At 35.0% G+C, this 17,235-nt stretch overlaps 1 protein-coding gene across 3 annotated transcripts in view; it reads right to left on the reverse strand.

Moving 5' to 3' along the window:
• Positions 1 to 17,235, reverse strand: part of BRINP3 (BMP/retinoic acid inducible neural specific 3) — a 407,138-nt gene that overhangs the window by 110,778 nt on the left and 279,125 nt on the right. For all 3 annotated transcript variants that reach the window (XM_036919660.2, XM_036919662.2, XM_036919661.2), the window contains exon 6: positions 2,835 to 3,071. In XM_036919660.2, the coding sequence (XP_036775555.1) occupies positions 2,835 to 3,071 (237 nt within the window). The remainder of the gene's footprint in view (positions 1 to 2,834; positions 3,072 to 17,235) is intronic.

The following is a 17,235-nucleotide window of genomic DNA, read 5'->3' on the forward strand; positions in this document are numbered from 1 at the left end:
CTATTAAAACAAAACTTTGAGTTATTGATTTCAGATACTGCATTTTTATGTTTTAGAATGTCCTTTATTCCAGTTTTATAGATTCTAAATCTCTGGTGAATGTTTCAATATCACCATGTATTTTATCCTTCCTTTCCTTTATTTTTTGAATATTTTAATAATAATTACCTGAGAATATTTCCTACTAATTTAAATACCTGGATAATCTTACATCTATTGTCTGGTTTCTTTTCTCTTTAATACTAGCCATGAGGTGTTGTCTGCTCATATAGGTTATAAATTAGGGTTTTATGTCCATCATATATAAAAAGAACTGCAGAAGTTCTAGAAATGTTTTACTACTTCAACTGTCACCTTTTTCATATTTAACAAACACTATAGGGAGTTGATCATTGTAGGATGATCAACCAAAGATCAACTCCTTAGGATCAGGACTTGAGCTATATTAGTGCTGGGTTATAACGACACGACATAAGACTCCACCAACCTCTGGTTCTCCCCTTTTCTTAGAGGGTGACTCTTCAGAACTTTCCATTAAGGACCTGGTGAGCATTTGCTATTTCAGACTTGTAACACCACAGGTGATTAAGTTCTATCATTCAGAGGCTTTTAGTTTATCTCTTTAGTCATCTGTTACAGGTAGATTCAAAATAAGGGAAATGCCTTAAAGAGGAGACTGGTTGTATATTTAAAACCACGTAAGCTTTCAATCTACCATGAATGTAAAGTTTCCTATGGATTCTGTGTCCTAGAAAAGTAGCATTTTTCAGGGGCTAATCCTTAATTCTCAGCTTCTAACTCTTCTTGGAATTGATAAATGTGCCCTAGGAAAAAGCAGTTGTAAAACTCAGTTTCAATTCAGCATTCTTTCTAGGGTTTTCCATCTCTGCCTGTGTTTTTATTCAAGCCCCTCCCTACAGCAAGTTTTTATTTCTTAAGCACCTGAAAATTAGTGGTAAACTTAATTCTGCTTTTGAATAGTTCTTTAACATCCAGAGCTATCTCAAATTCAGCAAATCTCTTGTGGTAAAAATGAATTTCTTTAGGTCGACCGATTTGGAATTTGTCATTCCCATCTCCACAACCATTAAGAGCTTTGTGAAAGGAAGGAAGGAAGGAAGGATGCTGTGAATCCCCAGCTTACATCTGTCAGGTGTTTTGGTCCATTTAGTTTTTGTTGCCTTTATGATCTATTACATCTCTAAAAATATAATTTAAAAAAGCAGTCATCTTTTTTAGTTACTATCAATAGAACTTTGGCCTAGTTCAATGTACTACATTCTACCTCGAAAGAAAAGCCCAAATGTTCATTTGGTGATTTTTTAAAAAAAGCCTTCTCAAAGCAATATAAAAGGGGTAGCATTCCTGCGTGAGTTCCACAGATACAGAGCTCAGGGAGTTTCCTGGTTAACATACCATATATTGTGATGACAGATGGATTTTTTGTTGCTGTTTAACCATAAGGAAACTATCGTATATTGTAATTTATTTAAAAGTTCTTCATTTCATAATTATTTTTAAACATCAGATGGTTCTACAAGAATAGAAAATGTGAGATGTCTAATACATGATTTTTGAGTAATCTACTGGGAAAACTAGAAAGAATTAGAGATTTTAAATTTATGAGGTTTTCCAACAGCATCAAGGAAATAAATATCTTTGATTTTAGACATTTTTTCCCTGTTCATATTAATAGAAATATTGCTAAATTTTAGGAGGATTATTTGTTATGCACTATTTTGATCAAAATATAACTTAAGAAAACCTAAATCTGTTAATGCTTCCTAAATCTATTTACCTACCTTTTTATTCTGTAATTTGGTGATTCTATTCCATAAAAGATGATGTTTTTTTGAAACCATGAATTGTCTTTTCTTATCTCATATTATCATACCTGACCTTTATTTTGTTGAGATATTTTTCTTCTGTCTAATTTGTTAAGTGCTTGTATCATGAATGGATATTGAATTTTTTCACTTTTTAAGGTTGTTAAGTTAAATGCATCACCAGAAGAATTATAATATTCAAGCATATAAATATGATCTTTTGGCAGGTAAGAAGTTTCTTGCCTTTTTGAAAGTCATGTCCAAAAATTCTGCCTAAATGCTAAATAATTGTAGTCACCACACTCTGGGGATTTTTATTATTCTTTTACCAAAAATTACTATATGTGGCTTTATCAATATTTTTAACCTTAGGTTGAGACATCCTTAAACTTTTATTTAAGTTCAGTGTTTTATGAAATAAAGGCTATTACAAGTTAGGGAGTCAGCAAAAAAACACTATTGAAAACATATATATATATGCACTGATAAAAATTCAGAAAGAAAACAAAACAAAACCCACAGACACTATTCAATCAAAATTGATCTAGATTTGATAGAAAAATATATAGTTAAGTAAGGGCACACATTCAAGAAATTCATGTTAAAGTAAAGAAGGTATAGAACAACCACTTTCCATATTTTGTCTTACAAGTGAAATGCAGCAGCAACTAGAGAAGCCCAGAGAGGTCTCAGAGGTAACAGATGATAAATTCTTGTATGGAGAAAGACAAGGAATATCTTTGTTAAATGACTAATATACCAGCTCACGAGCAGGCAGGGCTCAGTGGCAATAGTAAGTACCTGTACACGGAACAGCATAATGCTCTCAGTAAAATACTGAATAACCAGTAATAAAAGTAATATACATGTTCATTTGAAAGAATAACCATAATAAGTAAGAGGTCTTCCAAAGATGTATTAATTTCTCCCAAAAGGGCAAAATAATCTTTCCAATATATAATTTTGTTGGCAACGTTTAAAAGTATGACATTAACATATAAGTCCTACCTGATTCCTCAAAGTCGCTGTTGTAGGCTTTCCAGGTTTCAGTTATTCGAAGAAGATTCTCTTCCATGGCTTGAATGTCCATGGAGGGGCAGTTGCATTCTGGGAACCTGGGACCGCATTGACACCAGCAGTCATTGTCCTTGCAGATAAACTCTCCCTCTGAGTTGCAAGCGATGTAGCTCAAAGCTGCTTGTACAAAACGCTCCTGAAGATAGTCTGGAAGGAGTACTTGCAGCCCTGAAAGAAAAAACGTAGCAAATACATTTACTTTAATAAAGAAAAAAAATAATGCATATTTATAATATTTAAAAAAGGTCAAAATTTAGTATATTAAGTTATGGATTTATGCTTATCTTAAAACTACCATTAGAAAATTACCTAAGCAGACAAAATTTCAAATACTTATAATTTTTTCAACAGATGCTGACTCCATATACTGTTTAAGAATCCCGGAAATTACAGGGCCGTTTAATCCCTCAGAGTATCTGATTTTGTTTTTTTAAATGTATTAGATTGACTCTTTGACTTAATTCATCAGAAATTTGATAATTCTTGCATAACACACGTAGAGCTTATCTCCTATACCTTTGGAAAGAGATAGCACACACATATTTATCACCACTTCATTTCAAATTGTTTCCAATATTTTCTTTTACTTTCACACTACCAGTGCACATCTAATAGGTATCATAATGCAGTGAGTTTTGGCATTGGTAAAAGAACTTTGGAAGCTGGGAATGCTTACCTCATGCCTTTAACAAAATATAATTTATACAACTCTACTGTTCAGGAGTGATTGCTAAGACTGACTACAGGGAAACAGATGGAATGATTCAGTTGTTTCACACATCATTTCCTTGCCATGTATTGTGACAGCCCTAGTGATACAGTTCATTACTTTTCTATATGGAAGCTTAGTGAAGTTGCTATCTTTTAAGAAAAATATCAAAAATGAAAATAAATTGATAAAATTAATATTTGGGAATATCTACTGGTTTATATTTATTATGATATTGCAATTAAAAATAAAGATTCAATTTAAAGATTTCTTGCTACATAGGGCAATTACATAAAAATTGCTAAATATTCAAATTAATCAGTAGATAAAAATAAACATAAAAGTAAGGGAAGTTTGACTAGTGACTTTTTGATATGTACTAAAAAATTAGATTTTTACAACTTATATGTTTCCTTCAAACAAAAAATATAATTTTTTTGACTCAACCATTATGATGTTTATTTAATAAAACCATGAATTAGCATTTAGGAAAACAATCTACTTTGCAAATATATTGACAATTATACCTATCTCATTCTTTCTGATTAACTGACTCATAAATTGATCAGGAAAAGTACTCTTAGCACTTAAATACTCACTTTATTATTCATATTTATTTCACTCCAAAGAAATAACATTTATTGAATGCCTTCCATTTGGAAAACAATTGTTCGGTAAATACAGATGTAAGAATAACTGAGACATATCCTTGACCTAAAATTGCTTGCAATGTATTTAGGAAAAATAAAACAAGTAACTATATAATAATATTATATACTAATATTTAATAACTACTCGATTTGGGATACATATAATTTACTAGGTATAATCAGCTAAGCAATTAGGTTCATAAAATTAATAAAACTTTTCATGAAAAAGATTCATGAAAGGTGGAACATTATTTGAAATATGGATAGTTTCCAACATGAAGAGATAGGTTTTTTTTTTTAAGGCAACGGATTATATAGCAACACATCAAACACAAATGAACCTTGGAATATATCTTTTAAAACAGCAAGTAGTGATATTGTTTCAATGCAAATGGACTGTAAGATTGCAGTGAGTGAATTGTGTAGAAAAATAAATTTAGAGTAATGTTACTTGGGTTTCTATATGAGGGTCAAGTGTATGGAATTAATTCATTTGTATGTAAATGACTTTTGGCCATGCAGGATATTTTTAGTGGTACTTATTAGCAGCAGAAGATAAAAAGAAAAAAGATTAGTTTAGACAGAAGACTAAAAAATGTCTAAGTTAGGGAAATGATTATGGCAATTTAGTTGATAGGAGAAGAGGAATGAGAATCAACTGGCAGTACTGTTTGATGTAAGGCAGGTGGAATGTTCAAATGATTTGGAGGAGTAAAATGATAAAGCAAGAAATATTCTGAAATGTCTAGACTTGTGGGTCATCAAATTAGTGTATACTTTAGAAATATCTAGTGATTTCTTCTGAAAATATCCCTAGTGAGTGTTAAAAACAAACTAAATAAGCCAAAGTCTTTGCTAATAAGACTCAGGAAAAAGCACATATTTATTAAAATATCTTAGGTAACTGTAAATGTGTGGGCCAGATATATGGAACCTGCTGGTTCTCTCAACTTTAAAGAGAGAGAGAAAAAAATTCAGAGAACTCATGTAACATTAAAAATGTCATAAACCATGTGATTTCATTATAACTTTGAACCTGTAAAGATGATTGTGTTTTGCAGAAATGGGGAAGGTTGAAGAAGTAATTTGGGGAAAAATGATTGGTGGCAAGAAATGATGAGTTCAGCTTAAGACATATAAGTATTCTTGCTATAGTCGTTCCTCTATCAGCCTCTCTATCCCTAAAAGAAATAAACCAACATGCTATAAAGCCACACTAAAAATAACAAAGATTTTTGGGAAGAGGTCTAGGGGACAGAGCACTCAAAACATTGTAATTTTGTAACTAGACCACTAACATAAACAATTGTTACCTAAAGAGAGAACCTGGACTGCCTTGGTGGACAATCAGAGTGACTGATGGTTGTCCTAGGGATTTTTTTTTTAATGTACAGAAACAATAGAGTAAAAATGCTGATTGGACTCTAATTAGATAATGTCTACTGGTACTGAGACAATGCTTAAGGAAGCTGAGTTCTGGCCCTAGTGGGTACTGTGAAAGCAGGCCTGTGAGGCTGGGCAAGAGTCAAATGTGAATGAGTCCAGTAGTGAACAACTAGAATTTTTAAATCAACCTTCTCACTAGAAACAACTAGAAAATCTGAAAAAAAAAAATACTAAAAATAATCTGCCTGAGGGGATCTGAAAGCCAATAAAAGTGAGGATTTCTGGACCTCACCTGGTAAGAAGAGAATTCCTTAGGTAGCTCGCCAAACACTGGGCATAGCTTTTGTCTTACAGTTCTGCCCAGTTAACAAAGCAAAAATTTAAATGTTGAACTAACCACGACAAAGGTAGTAAATTTCTCAGGACTGGTTGAATCCAGAAGGGTTACATATCCAAGAATTAATTAACAAAAAAACAAACAACTAACCTTCACCAGGTCTAAAACATACTTCCAAGTGACTCAATTAGAAATGGATTAAGGTACTACTGAAAATGAAAGTAAAACTCTGGAAGAAGAAAACATCATAAAAAATTATTTGTCTACTGTTCATGCAGAGCATCAGAATTATATAAAAATATAACTAATATATAAGAAAACAAAGAAAGACATCAAGTCTAACATGCATGAACAATAAATTAACTTCAAAATCACCAGATCAAAAATTAAATGACAAAACAATTTTGACAGAGACCTGGAAACTGTACATGATAATCAAATGGAAATTTTGCAAATAAAAATATATACAATGGAGTTAAGAAGTAATGAGAGGATTTAACAGCAGATTATTCACAACTAAAGACATAATTAGCAACTGAAACATATCATAAAAGTATAATAAATACAGAATTTTAAAAAGGCAGAAAGATATAAAATACACAAGACAGAATAATAGACATATAAGTCATGATTGAAAGGTCTAAAATAGATTTAATTGGAAATAGGGAATAAAGGGAGAGAAGAAAATAAGCAGTATTTTGTGAATATATAAGAAATTTACAAAATTGATGAGAGACATCAAGGAAATTGTACTTTGCATCACACAAATGAGTGTTTTAGCAAGATGAACAGCTCAGTGAAAATGATATGCTGACCACTGCTCAGCAATGCTGCTCTGCAGGTACTCCCTAAATCATGCGAAAAACTAAGGACTCACTTGGACAGGAAAAACTCGTCATCTAACTTTTTTTTTTTTTTAGAGGGCATCTCTCATATTTATTGATCATATGGTTGTTAACAACAATAAAATTCTGTATAGGGGACCAAATGCACAATCATTAATCCACCCCAAGCCTAATTCTCAACAGTCTCCAGTCTTCTGAAGCATAACGAACAAGTTCTTACATGGTGAACAAGTTCTTACATAGTGAACAAGTTCTTACATGGTGAACAGTGCAAGGGCAGTCATCACAGAAACTTTCGGTTTTGATCACGCATTATGAACTATAAACAATCAGGTCAAATATGAATATTCGTTTGATTTTTTACTTGATTTATATGTGAATCCCACATTTCTCCCTTATTATTATTATTGTTATTATTATTTTTAGTAAAATGCTGAAGTGGTAGGTAGATGCAACACAAAGGTAGAAAACATAGTTTAGTGCTGTAAGGAAGCAAATGTAGATGATCAGGTGTGTGCCTGTAGACTATGTGTTAATCCAAGCTAGACAAGGGCAATAAAACATCCAAGGATGAAGAAGATTTCTCTCAAAACAGGGGGGGTGAGGTTCTAAGCCTCACCTCTGTTGATCCCCAATTCCTCAACTGATGGCCCACCTGTGACTGTGCCTGTCTTAGGTTGTTCCTCCCTTGAGGAATCTTACCCGTCTCTGGCTAACCAGTCATCTTCCGGGGCCATACAGGGAAATGTAAAGTTGGTAAGTGAGAGAGAAGCCATATTGTTTGAAAAGGTTAGCTTTTTACTTCTTTGCAGATTTATGCCCTGTGGGTTTTATGCCCAGCATTTGTCTTGAGGTATCTTTACCACTTGGAGGAATTATGATACTCGGTAAATTCGATATGAGGCACGAATTCTATTTAAGGGTAGTAATTAGGAAGAAAGAAGAAAAGCTATAGAAGTAGCAGGTGGAAGAAAACATGGGAAGATTGGTCATTTCTTTGACATATCTTCTTGTAGAGTAACTTAAGCATGTATAGGTTTTAAACTACTAATTAAATTGCGCACACACATTAACATAATAAGAATACAGTTACATAACCAAAGCAGATCTATAATTACCAGCCATCTCCAGTGAAACCAAGAAAACCAGTTAGGCACCCTAGGCCTAGGTAAATAGATAAAATTGGTGAAAATTTATTTGTGATAAGATGGATATTGTCCAACTGTACTTGAACAGTCTAAGAGAAATCAGACAAATTAAAACAACCCATTCCTGGGAACTGTTCACATCCCATATGTTCTTTTAACAGTAGATAGTCTGTAGTTGTAAGATTTTGGAGCACTACAACTTGCACTTCTCCTAATTCTTGGTTGAGTTCCAACAGTATAGATCCAGTCAAATTTGTTGTTTTACTGTATGCACAGGCCAGCTTAGATATCTCCTTCCTCATTCCCATGGCAAGTCCAGGAACTGGTGGGATGAGTGCATCTACAGCTGTAGCAGCGCCTGGATCTTTGTTGAGGTTTTTTGATGATCATCTTCTGGAATGACTCTTCCATAGTATGTTGATGTTGGAACTTCTTCTTCATATCGTATCTTAGTTCATTTTCTGTGTAGCCAAATTAGGCTTTGATCATCCGTATAAACAAAAACAGACCCTTTGCCCACACTTTGATATGCCCTTTATACCATTGTGTAGAACTCATTGGAGGTCACCACACAGGAACTGCTTTTTTTTTTTTTAAAAGAAAGTAATATTATCAGAAAAATGTACCTCCATAGCCAATCATATGACACCCTTTAAGTGATCAAAATTAAGGATATTTAAAGCATGCATTAATTGTTGATTTACAGTTAGTTTTATCCTATCAGGGAGTAATCCCCATTTTGCTTCTTTCTTTTTTTTTTGTTATCTTTAATCTACACTTACATGAAGAATATTATGTTTACTAGGCTCTCCCCTATACCAGATCACCCCTATAAACCCCCTTAAAGTCACTGTCCATCAGCATAGCAAAATGCTGTAGAATCACAACTTGTCTTCTTTGTGTTGTACAGCCCTCCCCTTTCTCCCACACCCCCATACATGCTAATCTTAATACCCCCGTACTTCCCCCCACCTTATCCCACCCTACCCACCCATCCTCCCCAGTTCCTTTCCCTTTGGTATCTGTTAGTTCATTCTTGGGTTCTGTGATTCCGCTGCTGTTTTGTTCCTTTAGTTTTTCCTTTGTTCTTATATTCCACAGATGAGAGAAATCATTTGGTATTTCTCTTTCTCCGCTTGGCTTATTTCACTGAACATAATACCATGCAGCTCCATCCATGTTGCTGCAAAGGGTAGGACTTGCCTTCTTCTTATGGCTGAGTAGTATCCATTTTGTATATATACCACATCTTCTTTATCCACTCATCTACCCATGGACATTTAGGTTGCTTCCAATTCTTGGCTATTGTAAATAGTGCTGTGATAAACATAGGGGTGCATCTGTCTTTCTCAAACTTGATTGCTGCATTCTTAGGGTAAATTCCTAAGAGTGAAATTCCTGGGTCAAATGGTAAGTCTTTTTTGAGCACATGAACCTCCATACTGCTTTCCACAATGGTTGAACTAATTTACATTCCCACCAGCAGTGTAGGAGGGTTCCCCTTTTTCCACAACCTCGCCAACATTTGTTGTTGTTTGTCTTTTGGATGGCAGCCATCCTTAATGGTGTGAGTTGATATCTCATTGTAGTTTTAATTTGCATTTCTCTGATAATTAGCAATGTGGCGCATCTTTTCATGTGTCTGTTGGCCATCTGTATTTCTGTTTTGGGAGAACTGTCTGTTCAGTTCCTCTGCCCATTTTTTAATTGAATTATTTTGTTTTTGTTTATTGAGGCGTGTGAGCTCTTCATATATTTTGGACGTCAAGCCTTTATCAGATCTGTCTTTTACAAATATATTATCCCATACTGTAGGGTTCCTTTTTGTTCTATTGATGGTGTCTTTTGCTGTACAGAAGCTTTTCAGCTTAATATTGTCCCACTTGTTCATTTTTGCTGTTGTTTTCCTTGCCTAGGGAGATATGTTCAAGATGATGTCACTCATGTTTATGTCGAAGAGGTTTTTGCCTATGTTTTTTTCCAAGAGTTTAATGGTTTCATGACTTACATTCAGGTCTTTGATCCATTTTGAATTTACTTTTGTATATGGGGTTAGACAATGGTCTAGTTTCATTCTCCTACATATAGCTGTCCAGTTTTGCCAGCACCATCTGTTTGAAGAGATTGTCATTTTGCCATTGCGTGACCATGGCTCCTTTATCAAATACTGATTGACCATATATGTTTGGGTTAATGTCTGAAGTCTCTAGTCTGTTACACTGGTCTGTGGCTCTATTCTTGTGCCAGTACAAAATTGTCTTGATTACTATAGCTTTATAGTAGAGCTTGAAGTTGGGGAGTGAGATCCCCCCTACTTTACCCTCCTTTCTCAGGATTGCTTTGGCTATTCGGGGTCTTTGGTGTTTCTATATGAATTTTTGAATTATTTGTTCCAGTTCACTGAAGAATGTTGCTGGTAGTTTGATAGGGATTGCATCAAATCTGTATATTGCTTTGGGCAGGATGGCCATTTTGATGATATTAAATCTTCCTAGCCACGAGCATGGGATGAGTTTCCATTTGTTAGTGTCATCTTTAATTTCTCTTAAGAGTGACTTGTAGTTTTAAGAGTATAGGTCTTTCACTTCTTTGGTTAGGTTTATTCCTAGATATTTCATTCTTTTAGATGCAATTGTGAATGGAGTTGTTTTCCTGATATCTCTTTCTGTTCGTTCATTGTTAGTGTATAGGAAAGCCACAGATTTCTGTGTGCTAATTTTGTATCCTGCAACTTTGCTGTATTCCGATATCAGTTCTAGTAGTTTTGGGGTGGAGTCCTTAGGGTTTGTATGTACAATATCATGTTATCTGCAAATTGTGACAGTTTAACTTCTTCTTTACCAATCTGGATTCCTTGTATTTCTTTGTTTTGTCTGATTGCCATGGCTAGGACCTCCAGTACTATGTTAAATAACAGGGGGGAGAGTGGTCATCCCTGTCTAGTTCCCGATCTCAGAGGAAAAGCTTTCAGCTTCTTGCTGTTCAGTATAATGTTGGCTGTGTGTTTATCATAAATGGCTTTTATTATGTTGAGGTACTTGCCCTCTATTCCCATTTTGCTGAGAGTTTTTTTCATGGATGGATGTTGAATTTTGTCAAATGATTTTTCAGCATCTGTGGAGATGATCATGTGGTTTTTGTCTTTCTTTTTGTTGATGTGGTGGATGATGTTGATGGATTTTCGAATGTTGTACCATCCTAGCATCCCTGGGATGAATCCCACTTGGTCATGGTGTACGATCCTTTTGATGTATTTTTGAATTTGGTTTGCTAATATTTTGTTGAGTATTTTTGCATCTACGTTCATCAGGGATATTGGTCTGTAGTTTTCTTTTTTGGTGGGGTCTTTGCCTGGTTTTGGTATTAGGGTGATGTTAGCTTCATAGAATGAGTTTGGGAGTATTCCCTCATCTTCTATTTTTTGGAAAACTTTAAGGAGAATGGTTATTATGTCTTCCCTGTATGTCTGATGAAATTCCTAGGTAAATCCATCTGGCCCGGGGGTTTTGTTCTTTGGTAGTTTTTTGATTACACCTTCAATTTTGTTGCTGGTAACTGGTCTGTTTAGATTTTCTGTTTCTTTCTGGGTTAGTCTTGGAAGGTTGTATTTTTCTAGGAAGTTGTCCCTTTCTTCTAGGTTTCCCAGCTTGTTAGCATGTAGCTTTTCATAGTACTCACTAGGAATTATTTGTATTTCTGTGGGGTCTGTCATGATTTTTCCTTTCTCGTTTCTGATTCAGTTGATTTGTGTTGACTCTCTTTTGCTCTTAATAAGTCTGGCTAGAGGCTTATCTATTTTGTTTATATTCTCAAAGAAGCAGCTCTTGGTTTCATTGATTTTTGCTATTGTTTTATTCTTCTCAATTTTATTTATTTCTTCTTTCATATTTATTATGTCCCTCCTTCTGCCGACCTTAGGTCTCATTTGTTCTTCTTTTTCCAATTTCGATAATTGTGACATTAGACCATTCATTTGTGATTGTTCTTTCTTCTTTAAATATGCCTGGATTGCTATATACTTTCCTCTTAAGACTGCTTTTGCTGTATCCCACAGTAGTTGGGGCTTTGTGTTGTTGTTGTCATTTCTTTCCATATATTACTGGATCTCCGTTTTGATTTGGTCATTGATTCATTGATTATTTAGGAGCATGTTGTTAAGCCTGCATGTGTTTGTGAGCCTGTTTGCTTTCTTTGTAGAGTTTATTTCTAGTTTTCTGCCTTTGTGGTCTGAAAAGTTAGTTGGTAGGATTTCAATCTTTTGTAATTTACTGAGGCTCCTTTGTGGCCTAGTATGTGGTCTATTCTGGAGAATGTTCCATGTGCACTTGAGAAGAATGTGTATCCTGTTGCTTTGGATGTAGAGTTCTGTAGATGTCTATTAGGTCCATCTGTTCCAGTGTGTTGTTCAGTGCCTCCGTGTCCTTACTTATTTTCTGTCTGGTGGATTTGTCCTTTGGAGTGGGATGTGTGTTGAAGTCTCCCAGAATGAATGCATTGCATTCTATTTCTTCCTTTAGTTCTGTTTGTATTTGTTTCAGATATGTTGGTGCTCCTGTATTGGTTGCATATATATTTATAATGGTTATATCCTCTTGTTGGACTGAGCCCTTTATCATTATGTAATGTCCTTCTTTATCTTTTGTTACTCTCTTTATTTTGAAGTCTGTTTTGTCTGATACTAGTATTGCAACACCTGCTTTTTTCTCTCTGTTGTTTGCATGAAATATCTTTTTCCATCCCTTGACTTTAAGTCTGTGCATGTCTTTGGGTTTGAGGTGAGTCTCTTGTAAGCAGCATATGGATGGATCTTGCTTTTTTATCCATTCTCTGTGTCTTTTGACTGGTTTTATTCAGCCCGTTTATATTTAGGGTGATTATTGAAAGGTATGTACTTATTGTCATTGCAGGCTTTAAGTTTGTGGTTACCAAAGGTTCAGGGTTAGCTTCTTTACTATTTTACTATCTAACTTAAGTTGCTTGTTGAGCTATTATAAAAGCAGTCTGATGATTCTTTATTTCTCTCCCTTCTTATTCCTCCTCCTCCCTTCTTCATATGTTGGGGGTTTTGTTCTGTGCTCTTTTTAGGAGTGCTCCCATCTAGAGCAGTCCCTGTAGGATGCCCTGAAGAGGTGGTTTGTGGGAGGCAAATTCCCTCAACTTTTGCTTGTCTGGGAATTGTTTAATCCCTCCTTCATATTTAAATGATATTCGTGCTGGATACAGTAGTCTTGGTTTGAGGCCCTTCTGTTTCATTGCATTAAGTATATCATGCCATTCTCTTCTGGCCTGTAGGGTTTCTATTGAGAAGTCTGATGATAGCCTGATGGGTTTTCCTTTGTAGGTGACCTTTTTTTCTCTCTGGATGCCTTTAATACTCTGTCCTTGTCTTTGATCTTTGCCATTTTAATTATTATGTGTCTTCATGTTGCCCTCCTTGGATCCCTTGTCATGGGAGTTCTGTGTACCTCTGTGGTCTGAGAGGCCATTACTTCCCCTAGTTTGGGGAAGTTTTCGGCAATTATTTCTTCAAAGACACTTTCTATTCCTTTTTCTCTCTTCTTCTTCTGGTACCCCTATTATGCGGATATTGTTCCATTTCGATTGGTCACTCAGCTCTCTTAAAATTCTTTCATTCCTGGAGATCCTTTTGTCTCTCTCTGCATCAGCTTCTCTGCGTTCCTGTTCTCTGTTTTCTAGTCCATTAATGGTCTCTTGCATCTCGTCCATTCTGTTTTGAAGTCCTTGCAGAGCTTGTTTTATTTCTGTATTCTCCTTCCTTAGTTCTTGCATATTTCTCTGCAAGTCCATCAGGATGGTTATGACTTTTGTTTTGAATTCTTTTTCAGGAAGACTGGTTAAATCTATCTCCCCAGTTTCCTTCTCTGGAGAAGATGTAGCAGATGCCAAAGCTGTTTGGGTTATTCTTGTCTGGATCTAATTTTTTGCCTTTTCATGTTGACAGGTGCTATTGACTGTCAGCTGGGAGAGCCAAACTTTTCACTTGCTCCTGGCCTTTCTTTACTGGGACAACTGCGACCCCTAGTGGTTTGTGTTGGGTACTTGCGTGTAGACTGGGTCTTTGTATCTTGCCCTGCCGGTATGGAGGAAGCTCCCTTGCTGAGAGCATGGCCAGCCTATTCTTCTTCTCTGCTATCGCTGTGCCCTGGAGGGGTAATGGACGGGTGGCTGTTTGGCTGTTTACCTCCTCTGTGAGGTGTCTCAGAGCTGATGCCCAGGGGGTTAGTACGCCCTGTTTTCCCTGGGATTTCTAGCTGCTGGACTGTGACCTGTGTTGTTTCCATCCAGCTGTTGCGTCCCTGTCCCTTTAAGACTTTCAAAAAGCACTTGCTTTTCTTTGTCACAGGGGCATCAGCTTTGGAACCCACTCAGAGGTCTTGCTTCCCTGTTTCCCTGGTTTTCAGCCCTCCATGCATGCACTGTGTCTGCGCTCTGGTTTGGATGGCTAAGGATGAATGTTTAGCAGTCCTGGGCTCCGTCTTCCTCCCGCTCTGACTCCTCTCCTCCCACCGGGAGCTGGGGGGAGTGGCACTCGGGTCCCGCCGGGCCGTGGCTTGTATCTTACCCCTTTCTCCAGGCTCCGAGCTCTCGCACGTGTGGATGTAGTCTGGCTGTTATCCTGTGTCTTCTGTTCTCTCTTTTAGGATTAGTTGTATTTGTTGTATTTTCAAAAATATATATGTTTTTGGGAGGAGATTCCCACTGTCCTACTCACGCCGCCATGTTGGCTCCGCCTAACATTTTTATTATACATTAACTAAACCACAAGTAAATCATCTGTTGCATTACAAATATCTGTATTTAAAAAAAAAATACTACATCACATTTCCATAGTAACAGTGGAATTAATCCTGGGAATTTAGCATCTGGTATCACCTCTTTAAAACAATATATGAGCAAGGTATGCAGGTGTGTTCATGTGCATGTATGTGCTGTCCTTGAAGTCATCACTTCATTCCACTATCCCTACATATTTTTTATCTAAATTAAATTTTGGTTCTACACATATATATTTTATCAATAGATGAAATCATTTTATAAAGCTATATCATTAGATTTTTATTATAAACAAAAAAGATGCATAAGTGATCCATCAGTAACATTCACATTAACTATTCTATCTGATAACAACCCCGTTCTATGTCAATTTTGTTGAAATAAAACATTAGGAACTAACTGGGAATTTCATTTCTGGTGATTTTCCCAAAAAATTACTACCAATGGCTCATAAATGACTTTTAATAACTCCCGTAACCTTGCAGTCATGGGTTCCTTCTTGAATACGTTAAATTAATAAGGGCTTGAAAAAATTGGAACATTATTAACTTCAATATGTATTTGTTGATACTTTCTAATGAGTTACTTTTTCTTATATGTATCAAATATATTTTCATCAATAATTTGTAGTTTCTGATATGGTTATTCCAATTTTGGAAAAATGTCTGCTTTTAACCAAGTGGCAAAACTGATTTTAAGTCCGACAAGCAGGCAAATCCAGTTCACTTACTGTCAGGAAACATTTTATTTCATTTGTCTTCAGTTAAAATGAATGTGTTGTGTGCATCTCTTGATATCTCATTTCTGAATGTTAATTCTAGTGTAGATAATTGAGTCATGAGGTTTTGTTCTGAATTTGTTGCTAATGCTGTTACCTCAATAATTCTTACTGATTCCTTCCTTGCTCTGATCAAATTCTACTTCAGGAGCAATCCATTTTTTTCCACAAAAGTAGAGGTTTGGAAGAAGAAGGTCAATACTGAAAAACTGTCATAATTTCAGACTCCTCTCAATAGCATATCTGAATTCAGAAGATCTCCAAAAGGGCCAGAAACTGATCTTGTTACCTCACCTTGGGATTAAAAACAAAACACAATGCACAAAAAAACTATGTTTATCCTAATCTATATTGATATCATCCATAAAACTCACCATCTCTCTACATCCATATCATATTATTATCCATATCTATATTCATCTACCAAACCATTATCCATATCTACATCCATCCATCAAACCAGCTAATCATCTACCTATCTATCTATCTATCTATCTATCTATCTATCTATCTATCATCTATCTATCTATCATCTTTCTATCACCTATCTACCTGACTAAATAACTATGAAACAAAGACATTTGTGCTACCTTCATAAAAGATTTTTCAGAGACACTGATTTTTCCATTTGCCACATACAATGACCCAGAATTTTTTATGCCCTTCAAAGGAGTCTATCATGGTAATACTGATCCATACCTGAATGCTTTACATTCTTTCTTAAATGATGAAGGTCTACTATTAAAGGTGAGGTTAGAAAGGTAAAAATGATACTTGAATGGTAAGTGCAGATGAAATTTAAGAAAGAGTACATGGGAAGTTGATATTGATTTCCTAATATTATCTTTGGAAAGGTCTTTGTATCTCAGCCATACAATAAAGCTGCAATAGACAATTGAAAATAGAGGCCTGACAAACAGAAAAAGACGAAGAGATGCAGGCTTCTTCTGTATTCCTCATATAAATTGTAAAGAGTAGAAATAATAGGCCCAAAACTGTTGCTTCATTTATTCCTTGTATTTATTTTTTTTCAAGACAGGACACTGAATTTTTGTTTTCACAATATAATATCCTGAAAACTGAATATGGTGATTCACAAACAGTACAAATCAATAAATCCTGTTAGTAAATACTTTTTAAGAACAAAGCAATAGAAATAAACATATATTTGATATAAAATTTCATTGTCCTTTTGATGAAAGTTAATGCTCCAAAGGAAAATCAATCAATATATTTAAAGATGAGGTCAGTAGAGAATTATAAATAATATTGGTAGGCTGCATTTTTACTTAATTAGAGAATGCATTTTAATAGCTTTAAATCTAAAATTGATGATGATAAATTAGATAGCATTTAAAGCTTAAAAATTTTAAGTACTTTGTAATTTCTATACAAGTCAAAATGAATGACATTCACTTATTATTTAGAATAAATTTACATAATCCATAGCTGATACATTTTACAAGATTGAAAAGTTGAGAAATGGTAGAATTTCTGAAGCCTTTAAGCATTTTTATGTAAAGCCAAATAATATAAATACTGCTTTAACGTTTACAGTTGAAAGGTAGACTAGAGAAATACAACTCAAAATTACCCTTTGATCAGTCAACTTAATTTCGACAATTGTCATCTCAAAACTTTCCTGAACCTGTTCAACTAGTACATGTTTAAATACGTGAATTCA

The sequence above is a fragment of the Manis pentadactyla genome, chromosome 19 (genome assembly GCF_030020395.1).
Source record: "Manis pentadactyla isolate mManPen7 chromosome 19, mManPen7.hap1, whole genome shotgun sequence".
In the NCBI taxonomy this organism is placed as follows: domain Eukaryota; kingdom Metazoa; phylum Chordata; class Mammalia; order Pholidota; family Manidae; genus Manis; species Manis pentadactyla.